This window comes from Carassius carassius, chromosome 33 (genome assembly GCF_963082965.1).
Source record: "Carassius carassius chromosome 33, fCarCar2.1, whole genome shotgun sequence".
Classification (NCBI taxonomy): domain Eukaryota; kingdom Metazoa; phylum Chordata; class Actinopteri; order Cypriniformes; family Cyprinidae; genus Carassius; species Carassius carassius.
In genome coordinates, this window is record NC_081787.1 from 8,809,971 (window position 1) to 8,823,637 (window position 13,667).

The 13,667-nt window shown below is 35.5% G+C and overlaps 1 protein-coding gene and 1 long non-coding RNA gene across 7 annotated transcripts in view; one reads left to right on the forward strand and one right to left on the reverse strand.

Annotated features, from left to right (window-relative positions):
* LOC132114224 (uncharacterized) overlaps positions 1–13,667 on the reverse strand; it is a 534,277-nt gene that overhangs the window by 474,829 nt on the left and 45,781 nt on the right. The gene's annotated exons all lie outside the window — the stretch shown is intronic.
* The window catches only part of LOC132113691 (glutamate receptor 2-like), a 33,424-nt gene that overhangs the window by 16,690 nt on the left and 3,067 nt on the right, over positions 1–13,667 (forward strand). For 3 of the 6 annotated variants that reach the window (XM_059521609.1, XM_059521610.1, XM_059521607.1), the window contains exons 3-14: positions 1,733–1,972; positions 5,988–6,184; positions 7,236–7,289; positions 7,374–7,532; positions 8,168–8,335; positions 8,550–8,654; positions 8,747–8,854; positions 8,958–9,164; positions 9,282–9,649; positions 10,172–10,370; positions 10,666–10,913; positions 12,097–12,211. In XM_059521609.1, coding sequence (XP_059377592.1) covers positions 1,733–1,972; positions 5,988–6,184; positions 7,236–7,289; positions 7,374–7,532; positions 8,168–8,335; positions 8,550–8,654; positions 8,747–8,854; positions 8,958–9,164; positions 9,282–9,649; positions 10,172–10,370; positions 10,666–10,913; positions 12,097–12,211 — 2,168 coding nt within the window. Of the gene's footprint in view, positions 1–1,732; positions 1,973–5,987; positions 6,185–7,235; positions 7,290–7,373; positions 7,533–8,167; positions 8,336–8,549; positions 8,655–8,746; positions 8,855–8,957; positions 9,165–9,281; positions 9,650–10,171; positions 10,371–10,665; positions 10,914–12,096; positions 12,212–12,622; positions 12,738–13,667 lie in introns of all 6 variants that reach the window. The other 3 variants (XM_059521608.1, XM_059521605.1, XR_009425196.1) reach the window with 2 other exon arrangements.

The window sequence follows — 13,667 nt, forward strand, 5'->3', positions numbered from 1 at the left end:
GTGCGTTTGCGCTGCTCCGCTCTCGGTCTGCGGATTGAAGAGCATGCTGAAAGACGGGAGGAGACCGGACTGGCGCCGGTTTCATATGAAATTTAAGGGGACTGACTCTCAGGCGATCGCGAATTTGTGTACAATTTATGGAGCTAAATGCTACAGCCCGGCTAAAAAAGCCTAGCGTCTCCCATGCTTCTTGTGTACTTTTCGGCAAATTTCAATCGATCGCTCAGGCATTTAAAAGGCACCGAAATGTGTTTCCTCTTATTCGGTTCGGTGCATACCGGTTCCATACCCAACCCTACTTTTAAGAAATATATTTTTTGATGAACCCAAAACTGGCTATGTCCTTGGTGGAGTGTGATGTGATTTGTGTCATGTGCAGTTGCGATGGATCGCGTACAAACCAATAGGGTGTCGGAATGGTATATGTTTATACTTCTCTTCCAACCACAATCAAATTCACTGCATCCGGATGGCGCGATTTATCTGGATAGGTTTTATTTTATTTTTTTTGAATGATGACGAGCCGGAATGAAAACCAGCTGAAATGAAATAGCAGTAACTAACCTATTTTTAAAATGTAAAGAGTAGAAAGTACAGATACTTGCATGAAAATGTATAAGTATAGATAGCCCAAATTTCTACTCAAGTAATGTAACGGAGTATTTGTACTTCGTTACTTGACACCTCTGCTAGTGACTCTTTCGTGTTTTTGGTAATTAAAATAATATAACAATATAATAGTGAAATGTAACAATTTATAATTTCAAGTATGGAGTCATATACCTGAATGTTTGTTTTAATTTATTTTATTTTACTATTTGATATTGCATTTTTGATTGTGCCATGTTTAATTTAAAAAAAAAAAATTATAAGTATTATTTTGAGATCAAACGACAATGTAATAAATAACTGCACTGCTGTTAATGAAAGACTGGTGCTAACTCTTGTGCTAACTCTATAGTTTTTTCCTAATCAAATTTCACATAATTCTTGAAAACACTTAATAAGTCATTAAGCTTCACTTTGTAATGACATTTTTCGAGCCTGTCCTCCAACAAAAAACTACCATATAGGTCGTTTGTGCAAGCATTTATTACGACCTATATTTACGTTTTAAAGTTAAGCGCCCTCTAGCAGGCGTAAAAATAATGACAGTATCGCGTAGCGATTTGAATTGACGTATAACGTCATTACCAATCAAAATGCACGTTTATTTTAATGCAATGTGTGGGCATTTTACACCGATCTCACAGTATTTCCTACATATTTTACTAGGTGGCTTATTCGTTCGAATGACCACACCTAACCCCACCCCTAAACCTAACCCTCACAGAAATCTTGCTAAATTATGATTTATTGAGCATATACATTTTCGTGCACGTCCGTTCCCTGGGATCGAACCCATGATAGCATGATTACATATCAAGGTATATAATCTACTAACTGAGCTACACGAAACGCAAACCAGAGGGCAAATAAAAGAGTACAAAACATTAATATGAAAACGACCTTTTGCCGATAGGGGCGCAATTGTAGTATACGCTCTGATGGGTCGTATTTCAGGGATTTGGACAAACGACCTATACAAGCGTATTGGTTGGAGGACAGGTTGCATTTTTCAGAAATCTTGAAGAAAAAGGGAAGAATTTTTACAAATTAGAGTTTACAGTTTATGCAAGACTCATAATGTGTTACTTTTCTATCAGATTCTAATCAGTTCTCTTTTTTTCAGTCTGTTCTCAGTTCTCAAGAGGAGTTTATGCTATTTTTGGATTTTATGACAAAAAGTCTGTGAACACAATAACGTCGTTCTGCGGGACACTTCACGTCTCTTTCATCACACCAAGCTTTCCCTTGGATGGAAATCAGCAGTTTATCATTCAGATGCGACCAGACATCAAAGGACCTCTCCTGAGTCTCATTGAGTACTACAAATGGGACAAGTTTGCCTACCTGTACGACAGTGACCGAGGTAAGGCACTGGACTGCATTATTCAACACCATATGTATGTGACGTGTGTGGGTTATAGAGAAATGAAAGATTTACTTTTAAATAGGATTCAATTTGTGTTTTGCCTGTGGGGTGGCTTTCAGGCACATCAGCTGGTTTGTTGTTTAGCCCAAATGATCACGTTTGGATGAAGGCCTTTCTTAAGCATTTTAAAATAAATATGAGTAAAGTGCCTAATCACTTCTGTGTATTTAAAGGCGGTACATGGGGCTGATTCAGCATGGGGCGTCATTAAAAGGCACAGGGCCTGCAGAGTATTGTAACTCACACAGTAATATGATGCTATATAAAAGCAATTGACAATATTTGATGTTGCAGACAGGATTAGGGCTGTTGTTTTTAGAACATTCATTTTTATGGATATTAGACTTTCAAAAAAGGCATATCTACAATAAAACACAGGTTTATTTTGCACCTTGAGCTAAAGTGAGACCACATAATTTAAGGTTCATTTTGTGTTTGTTGGCCTTTGTTTCTCAGCTTTCTATTTGTCTCAAGCTTGTCTGTCTCTCTCACTCTCCATTTTTTAATTATCCCTTTCTGTCTAACTCATTTCCCTCTAAGTCACCCTCCAATTCTCGCTTTCTTTGATGGTTGTGGAGGTTATCAAATAAAAATAAAAATTTTGTGTGAACTTTTTCATTTGCATGTATGATTTTGTGACTGTTTGCATTTGTTGTGGGCTGAATCTGCATTATTTATTTCAGACTCATGTGGTGGTGTATGTGGGATGAAATATGCACCTTGACTCACACGTTTACATCACTTGTCATACTAATTAGGTCAATTGATGGTGCATTCCCATGGCAACCACTGTGCTCAGTGTGTTATTAATGTGTCAGTGTTACTGTGTGAGAGTAACAACACAGCGCTTGTGGTCATAATGCATTCTACTGGTTAGAATAGATTAAAAAACAACAATAAGAGTAATATTGTGAAATATTGTTACAATTTAAAATAACTACTGTATTTTTTTATTTTTTTATTTTTTAATGTAATTTATTTCCAGTCTTCGGTGTCACATGATCCTTCAGAAAATATTCAGATATACTGGTTTGGTGTTCATTTCTTATTATTATTAATGTTGAACACAGCTGTGCGGCTTAATATTTTTGTGGATTTTCAAATTTTTTTTTTTTTTATTAAAAGAAATAACAGCATTAATTTGAAATATAAATCTTAATAAATGTCTTTACTGTCACCTTTGATCGATTTAATGATTCCTTGCTGAATAAAAGTAATGAAATTATTTCTTATTTAAAAAAAAATAAAAAACTATCAAACCATAAGTCCAACACACACCACTTCATTGTTTTTTGTTTTGTTTTTTTGGCCTGGAAAACCTTCACAGATAAAGACATACACACTTATTGCAGCATTAACTATCTTATGCATGTTTTAGTAAATAAATGGCTTATGGGTTAATAAAGAAATAAATTTATTTAAAAAAATAAATTTATTTAACCCTGATATTTAGCACTTTAGCTAGAGAAAGGCTTTTATTTTTAAACCACAGAGTGTGTGGATGTGAAGTTATTGGTGGGCAGGGTGGTAGTTGTTGTGCTTATGTAAATTATGTGAAGGTTCCGGTTTAGAGTTTCGCTCAGTGGTGTGGATGCAGAGACATGATGGATTCTTATAGCATGTTGGTTGCTTTCTGCATGACAGTTGATCTCTTTAGATACTTTCTTCATCACTCACCTAACGGAAATGCCAGCATCGCTTTTGCACTGGATGCTGATGAGCAGCGAAGTGACTGTAGCTGAGCGTCATTTCTTCACCCGTTCTGCTGCCCATGTGGATCTGACATGTTGCTGTCTGTGGTCCTGGAGTGCATGAGACAAGGGACCCAGAGCAACAGTGACACACACACATACAGCCTCACAAATGCTCTCTCGTGCTTGTTAGGTGGTCATCAGGGACAGGTGCATGACAAACAAAATAACAACAGAAAAATTGCTTACAACTGGAAAACATGCTAGAGCACCAGAATGCCTGTTTCAGCAGGTCATTAAATGTAAACTTTGCCTGGATTGTACATTTCCTTTTTTTGTTTGAGCTTGAAGGATATTAAAGACAGTCACTGCTCCTTGTTTCCTTTGACTTTATCTTCTGTTATTGGTTTGTTTTATTTTAAAGTGTCTTATATAATCAATAAAGGATTGACTGTGCACAAAGACTAATTCTCCCTCAATGTGAGACTCATCCATAACCATAACCATCCATAATAATTGGGCTGGCTAATTAAATCAGCCTAACACCACTGACGATCTACAAAGATCCAGCTGTGTAGTGCTTATAGAGACAATGAGATTATGTAATACATCTGACATCACAGTTCAATGAGGGAGACCCCATACTGGGAAACCAATAGACAGATATTGAACCACAATCACTATTCACAAGGTTTCATTCATGCTTATGTAACAAGATTAGGGAACACTGATGTAAAATAATATAATACATGCTACAAATGCACTACTGTTTAAAAGTTTGCACTCAGTAAGATTTTTATTTATTTACTTTTTTAATGAGCAACTATGCACATTATTGCTGAAAATAGACAGTAAAGGTATAATGTAGCCAAACTAAAAAATGTTTTAAATAAATGCTGAACTTTCTATTCATCTAAGAATCTTGGGGGGAGGGGGAAGTACCACAGTTTGTACAAACAATCTAAGCAGTTTTAAACACTAAGCAGCAAATAAGAATGTTAGAAAGATTTCTAAAGGATAATGTGACACTGAAAACTGGAGTAATGTAAATTCAGCTTTATCATCACAGGAATAAATTACATTTTAAAACAATATAAAATGTTGAGTTATTTTAAATTGTAACAATATTTCACAATATTATTTTTTACAGTATTTCTGATCAAATAAATGCAACCCTGTTTAGCATAAGAGACTTATTTCAAAAGCATAAAAATATTACAGACCCACACTTTTGAATGGTAGTGTAAATGTCAAATGCATTATTGTTGCTGGTGCTGTTGTTGTTGTTTTTATTTTGTTTGTTGTTGTTGTTGTTTTCATTTTGCCCAAGTAAGAGTTACTGTACAATGTTAAATTCTTTTTAAAATTCTATTGAAACTGATAGCAAATTAAATAAATTCCTTATGAGTCTGGATTTGCCTTCATTTAAATGGTTAAATCTTCAGCTTCTATGTCACCCATCAGGCTTTCCTAGATTCAAGTGATTTTGGAGTGTCCTGGAAGAATGATGAGCAGAAGTGCTATTATCTCGTTTGCTCCTTAGGTTTTAAGTGACCCACATCGGGATTTGCTAGATTCAGAAGTGATTTTGGAGTGTGTTGGAGTCAATTCTATCAGCTCATTTGTTAGCATTAATAGCCCTCACTAACGAGTTTTTAATCACTTATCTCCGAGAATAGCTGTAAGCCTTGATCCTCATGTCTCTAAGCTGCACATTTAACGAAGGTTAAACACGGAAGCCCCCTGTGCCTCGCACTCCCAGAGATTTTATCTACGATTAATGTACTTGGCTGAAACACGACACAATGGTTTCATATTCTTAAAATCAAATACTCATATCCAGCATACAAACACTCACTCACATTGACTATTTACAAACAAGTGCTGTAGCTGTTATGCCGTCATGCTTAATCGATTGTTTTAGCTGTTTACCTCCCCTGTGACTGACAGAAATGAAAATGCCAATTTTAGAGCCTTATTATCTGTATCAAATCATCCGTGTTGTATTATCAAATATGTAACTGGCAACCAGTGCTTCAGAATGGTGTGAATCATGCAAAGAAATTTAAACAATTACATAAGAATAACATATCATGAGTTGCTTAGCTCAAACAATCCGAAACGATGCATCTGAAATTATGCATATTTCTTTGCAGATGTACCTTTATTAAAACTCTTTTTAAGCAGCCTATTTTTACCTTTGTGGCTTTGATAGATTCGTAGAATCTTGCAAAAAATGCTTATCTGTTCCTCTTCCTCAGGACTTACTACACTCCAAGTTGTGCTGGACACAGCAGCAGAGAAGAAATGGCAGGTGACCGCCATCAACGTGGGCAACATGAAGGATGAGAGAAAGGATGAAGCATATCGCTCACTCTTCCAGGACCTAGAAAACAAGAAGGAGCGGAGAGTCATCCTTGACTGTGAACAGGACAAAGTTAAAGATATCATGGAACAGGTATACAAATCAATATGCACAAACACTGAATGATTCTGATGTAATTGTCATTATGACATTGTTACCTTAGCTTGCAGTATTTCCGCTCAAAAAATTTGCTCCTAATAAGTGCTGGTCTAGCTGTATTTGTATTTAAGTCATTGTCATTTGTGTGGGTGCTGAAATAATGCAGACATTGCATGCAAACATGGAAAGCATAGCAAAACAAATACATTAGCATTTAATAGTTGGGGCCAGAAATAAGTTTTTTTTTTTTTTACTTCTTTAACTTGGTTAACTTTCATTAACCAGCAATATATATAATGTTAATGTAAAACACATATAATGTTACAAAAGATTTATATTCCAAATAAATGTTGTTCTTTTTTCAACATTGATAATAATAAGAAGTGTTTCTTGAGCAGCAAAGCAGAATATATTAACGATTTCTGAGGGAGAAAGGCCGCTGAAAATTCAGAATTTCATCACATAATAAATTACATTTTAAAACATATTAAAATAGAAACAGTTATTTTAAATTGTAAAACATTTACCAATATTTATAGTATTTTATTAAGAGACTTATAGACCCCAAAGAAAGTGACAATCCAAAAGTAATTTTTGTCTTTATATAAATCACATGTCTACATAATACATATAAAAATAATAATTAAAGCAAATAAGTACATTTTAAGAGCGCCATGGCTATGATTCATTACTAGCAGGCACAAACAGACACCATTAGTGGGCAGAAAAGTACTCATGAGATGGGTTTTATATTCACACTCGCTGCACCCTCAGGGAAGAGCTATTGATTTCTATTTAAGGCCTGCAGAAGTGTGTTTAACCAACCACCAGAATAAATGCAACTGATCTGGTCTCCATAATATAGCTTTATTTACACAAACTTGCACATATACAAGTACTTTGCTGTAGCACACGAACCTCTCAAGCTGCTTTTATTTCAATTCATTTCTCTGGCTGGCATTGTGGAGCATGACACATTCTCTTGTCATTATTTGAAATATATTTCATTTATTTTTATTCCATTGATTTATTATTCTCTTTGCAGGTCATAACTATTGGCAGGCATGTGAAAGGATATCACTACATCATAGCAAACCTGGTAAATTATCTAAAATGTAACATCACCAAAGAAAAACATGACTTTTTGAAAATGTAACACACTTCTTTTTGTTTGTTTTTTCAGGGTTTTGTGGATGGAGATCTTTCAAAAATCCAATACGGTGGAGCCAATGTGTCAGGCTTTCAGATTGTGGATTTTGATGACCCCCTGGTATCTAAATTTGACCAGCGCTGGGAAGCCCTGGAGGAAAAAGAATATCCTGGAGCTGACAGCAAGATACGGGTGAGATCTGTGTGTGTGTGTGTGAACAGTATATGTGTGACTGTCCCCTTTACAGTTTCAGACAGCTTCACTAAATATGATTAAAATAAATGTTCAGGTAATTGCTACATGAACATAAAACCTCTTCATTTAAATGCCCATATAGTTCAGGCCATTTGCAGGACAAGCTTGTTAGTCATTTCCTACTCCAGATAAAATGTAGTCTCATCTGTCTTCTCGCCAATTTATGAAGACTAAGTAGGTGCTTAATTTCCTGGGACTCATTCTCAGTCAAGTGTTTCATTCTTACATTACCAATGAATCCTGAAAATTTGTAATTTAGAATTGAGAACACTCTTTAAATTACAATGTATGAATTGAACATACATTGAGGTAGCAAATAAATTCAAATGTAATGAAATTAATGTAACTGCTGTTATTCTTACCAGAGACAGTTTTACCAAATAAATGTGAACAAGGCTTGTGTATTTTATGTATATTTTATGAGCTAATGTAATTTTCATGAACTGGTGGCAATAATCTTGGAACACACATTACATCTAGAAATACTATATCACCTACAGTACAAGTATTTTTTTGATTCTCTTCTCCAACCCCGTTAACTAATTCCTCGCTGTCTCTCTCTCTGTATCCAGTACACTTCAGCACTGACGTATGACGCAGTTCAGGTGATGACTGAGGCCTTCCGTTACCTGCACAAACAGCGAATTGACATATCCCGCAGAGCTAACAATGGGGACTGTCTGGCCAATCCTGCTGTACCATGGGCACAAGGGGTGGAGATTGAGCGTGCTCTAAAACAGGTGACAAGTCATTGTGCCAACCTGCCCCATGAGTACAAGCAAATTTATATAACTGTATTGTTTAAATTGGGCTGTTAAAGTGTTTGTAAAATAAAATCTTAGTTTAAATAAGATTCTGAATACCAGTCACTTTTGGAGTCCACTTTAGATATTTAAGAAAACAATCAAAATTTCAACAGTGACTTTCCTTTCTTGTCATTTACTTTTCATGCAGGTGAGAGTTGACGGTCTCACTGGTAACATTCAGTTTGACCAGTATGGAAAGAGGGTAAATTACTCTGTCAATGTCATGGAACTGAAAAGCAATGGACCAGTTAAGGTAAGGCTTTTTCCTGTATAGAAAAGAAAGCATCATTTAATATTTCACGTCATAAGTGTTACCGGTTACTCACAAATGCCTCTCTTTTTCAGATTGGCTATTGGAATGAAGTTGATAAAATGGTTGTGACAAAGTCTGATCTCTTCCCAAATGATACAATGGGGCTGGAAAACAAGACTGTGATTGTCACCACAATTCTAGTAGGTCTAATTTGTGGTCGTCCATACTAAGTGCTTTAGCGTTGAAATGTGCTCTGTAGTCAAGCACAATTTTTTGACAATGTGTTCCCTGTTGTCTTTTCAGGAAGCGCCGTATGTAATGCTAAAGAAGAATGCTGACCTTTTTGTGGATAATGAAAGATATGAGGGGTACTGTGTAGACTTGGCAGCTGAAATAGCAAAACACTGTGGGTTTAAATATCAGCTGAAAATAGTTGGAGATGGCAAATATGGAGCCAGAGATGCAGAGACGAAGATCTGGAATGGAATGGTTGGAGAGTTGGTTTATGGGGTAAGAAAGTTGGGCGTAATTGATAAGTAGTTTCTGATGATCTAAAAATTTTTAAAACTTAACTATTAGCATCAACATTGCTTATGATCAATAAACATGAAATCTCTTTGATTTTAGAAAGCTGACATAGCAGTGGCTCCACTGACTATCACTTTAGTCAGAGAAGAAGTCATTGACTTTTCAAAGCCATTCATGAGTTTGGGCATCTCAATCATGATCAAGAAGCCTCAGAAATCCAAGCCTGGGGTTTTCTCATTCCTGGACCCTCTGGCCTATGAGATCTGGATGTGTATCGTGTTTGCTTACATCGGTGTAAGCGTGGTGCTTTTCCTGGTCAGTCGTTTCAGTCCATATGAGTGGCACACAGAGGAATATGAGGATGGCCAGATACAAACCAATGAGTCAACCAACGAGTTTGGGATTTTCAACAGCCTTTGGTTCTCTCTTGGAGCTTTCATGAGACAAGGCTGTGATATTTCACCAAGGTTTGTTCTTGATCTTCAAACCTCTTTATATTTCTACATGCAGTTTCAAGACATGCTGGTTTTACAAAAGCAAATGCATTTTTGTAGTCTCTTCTCCTTTAGATTACTTGGTCCTTGATTTTCTTGGTCAAAAGATATTATTGAATTAAGAAGATGAATTATTAGTTAAATCTATGATGAAATAAATACATGTACTACACTAAAATAAACTTTAGATGAAACATTACATATTTAAAATGTTTGTAGTTCATTATGAATGATAGACTCATCAAAGCAGGTGAAGAAAATTATGCCTAGAGGCAATTTTCACAAACACTTTAAAATCATTAGTGAAGCATCTGTTCAGATTTCTTGTTGACTTTAGTCTTTAGTCACCAACTTGTTGACGTCACAATTTCAGCAATACAATGGTGCTGCATGTCATATTTACACTGTACTGTATGTATTTTGCTTTTATTATAGCCTTTTTAACTGTGATCACGCTGTCATGTCTAATGATTCCCATTGCATATTTTTCATCAGGTCTCTTTCTGGCCGCATAGTTGGAGGAGTTTGGTGGTTTTTCACCCTCATCATAATTTCATCCTACACGGCTAACTTGGCTGCCTTCCTAACAGTGGAGAGGATGGTGTCTCCAATTGAGAGTGCAGAGGACTTAGCAAAGCAAACAGAGATTGCTTATGGAACTTTAGATTCTGGTTCAACAAAAGAGTTTTTCAGAGTAAGAGCCATTTTCTCTCTGTAAATCCTAATCCATATGTCTACTTTTTCTTAAATTTTGCATTTGCAATTTGTTTTTTACTATTATTAATGTAAGTTTTAAACAGGCCTGATGAAATAACACATACTTTTGTTAAATGTTTTAGAGGCTGAAATAAGACGCTAAGCTAAATGCTAAATCCCAAGCTTCATTGCTGATTGTAGTCACAGTAAAATTAAAATACCTGTATGGCTTAACCATTGTTAGAGATTTTAAAGAGTCTATATTAATCCAGGCTTCTTTTTTTCATTTCCAGCGTTCCAAAATCGCTCTATTTGACAAAATGTGGACGTATATGAAAAGTGCAGAGCCCTCTGTATTTGTGAAGACGACAGCAGAAGGTGTAATGCGGGTGAGGAAGTCCAAGGGGAAGTATGCATACCTCCTGGAGTCCACCATGAATGAGTACATCGAGCAGCGCAAACCTTGTGACACTATGAAGGTCGGAGGGAACCTGGACTCCAAAGGCTACGGCATCGCCACCCCCAAAGGATCCTCATTAAGGTGGGTGGAATAGTATAACAATGTGTCCAATGTTGTTATAGTATCCCACCTACCCTGATGTAGCTGTGCTCATGTGTCCTGGTTTGTATAAAAGAGATAGATGTGGTAGTGGATACATTAGAGCCAAATAAATAATTGGTAGGAAAAAAAAAACATAAAAAAAAAAGAAGGAAAATATTTATTATGCTGATTCTTTTACACATTTAAAAAAAAACATTATATCTTATTTATATCTACATTATTTATCCCTACTTGTTATTTCATATACATTATATATTTAGATACCTCATTACTCTATATCCTACAGATATACATTATATTAGTACATTTGTTCATTATTTAAATTCAAATTTAACAGATGCTAAACTATAGATTTATGGCTTTGAGATTTTGTCTTTTTCAAGTTTTGTCTTGTTTTTTTGTCTTTTGAATGTTTCAAGGTTCTGTCTAATATCCTCTCCTATCATGTCTCTCATCTTTCTATATTCATGAATTATTGCTGTCTTTTCTTATTTCTAATAATGTGATTTCTGAAAGTTTTTTTTTATATATATATATATATATATATTTATTTTTTTCACCAAACCCCTGCAGTACACATTTTTCGTTAAAGAACATTAACAAGATGTGCTTTGAACTTCCAATTTGGCTGATCAAACCAAATTTAGACATATTCATGCAAGAGGTGGCACTGCTTTGGTTTACCAATGTTAATGAATTTATTGAAGATATGCTGATATTTGATTGAAATGTATTCATTTAGTGAGATTCAATTTCTCCTCCTCCTGTGAACAGAAACCAATCTGGATAGATTTAGGAACTGGGTGGGTGGGCCTTAGCAGAAGATTTAATTATTTATGATGAAGTTGTATTGCTTTTCTGCTGTCCTTCTTCAAGTAATGTTACTTGCAGGACACTGCTATTAGTTAAGGATGTGAGTACTGCGTTAAACTTCTCTATTCACGGCACTCTGAGCCACTTTCCTCAGTTAAACTCACCTAAAAAATGCTCTTAGTCTTATGTTTTCTAACAGCTTCATATTTTGAAAGGGAGGAGATATGATTTCTTCTTATTTGTTAAAATGCTGAAAAAGAGGAAAGCAATCTTCAGGTTTGAAAGAGGACCATTGACAATTGCTAAGTTGGCTCACCCTGTCTTACAAGTTATGTTTTATCGTTTCAAGAAATGCGGTTAACCTCGCAGTACTAAAACTGAATGAACAAGGCCTGTTGGACAAATTGAAAAACAAATGGTGGTACGACAAGGGAGAGTGCGGCAGCGGGGGAGGTGATTCCAAGGTCAGCCCCAGAGAGCAAAGTGATGGGTAACTCAATGCAACACTCAAGTAAGCAGCAAAACACACAGGAACCAAAAGTCCAAAGGCGGACATTTTCTACAATAGTGACAGGTTAAGCATTGCTAACCATTGCTAGAGGACACACACATAAACAAAAACAGCAAATCTCTCTGATTGGTCATCGTGTGCAGCACACATCGCTGTTGCCCTTGCTGCTTACTTCAGGCGATACGTTAATGCACATTTGGCTCTGCAAAACTTGCATTTGCTTAGGCCAAATGGCGCATCAACGTCATAATCGCTATGGCAATAAAGAAAAGAGGAGAGAAAAGGTGAACTCTAAGAGAAAGTTGATGTAATAATAACATAAAATAACATTGATAATGTTATTTATGTTATTCCCCACGTGAAGAACGCCAGTAAACCTTGCAGTATTGAAACTCAGTGAGCAAGGCACCTTAGACAAGCTGAAAAACAAATGGTGGTACGATAAAGGTGAATGTGGATCCAAGGACTCTGGAAGTAAGGTTAGTCGCTGCAGGTTCTATGTGATCAAACACATTTTTGATTAGTGGGAATTTCCCGTATTTAAGTAATAATGACTTTAAAAAAATAATAATATAAAAAAATATTTTAGACAGATAATGCACAGACAAGCATGAGTTGCCTTGGTAAAACAATTTGACTAATGCCTGCAGAGCTACTAATATCTGGTACCATCCACTGATAATTAAAAAGTAATGCATGTCACTTCAGTCATATGCACTTTTTGTAATATCTGTAACACAAATGGTCTCCTTCCAGCTTCTCAATCAGAGAATCACAGATCATGTAAATACTTGCAGACCTGAGCTGTGCCAAGTTTAGAATAGCAGTTCTCAGACATATCCAGCATAAAAAAAAAAAAACCTTCAAATTGTTCAAGAATGAACATGATTTCTCTCAGGTCAATTGTAGGACCATCTACAAGGGTGTCCAAGATTCTTATATGTCTTTGTTTCACTGTGTGTTAAGCTGTTTGGTTGTGTTTTGTTAATTGTTGTGTTGTGTTGGTGTACTTTGTTTTCATGCTTACTGAAATATTTATATGTAAAGTTTGTGAAACCTGTTACATCATGCTTGGCCATGTTTGCACTTTTATGATACAACAAAAAATGTGTATAGCCTCAACTTCATGGTGGTAACCATCACAGGTAATACTCAGATTAGAGGTTGATCAATCTAGGTATATTTATCAATATAGTTTAGATGTTTTTACATTTTGAAAACTTTGGAACCCCAATTTATTGCTATTATTGGACAAACTTTTATTTTATTTTTTTCTGGTAACCTAAAAATTATCTGAAATTAACAGTTTTTATTTAAGTCAAAAATATGAAAACAATTGCATACAATTATAAAAATCAACAAAATACATTTTTTAAAGGTTAGATTATTCATAAAAAGTGGTTAAATTG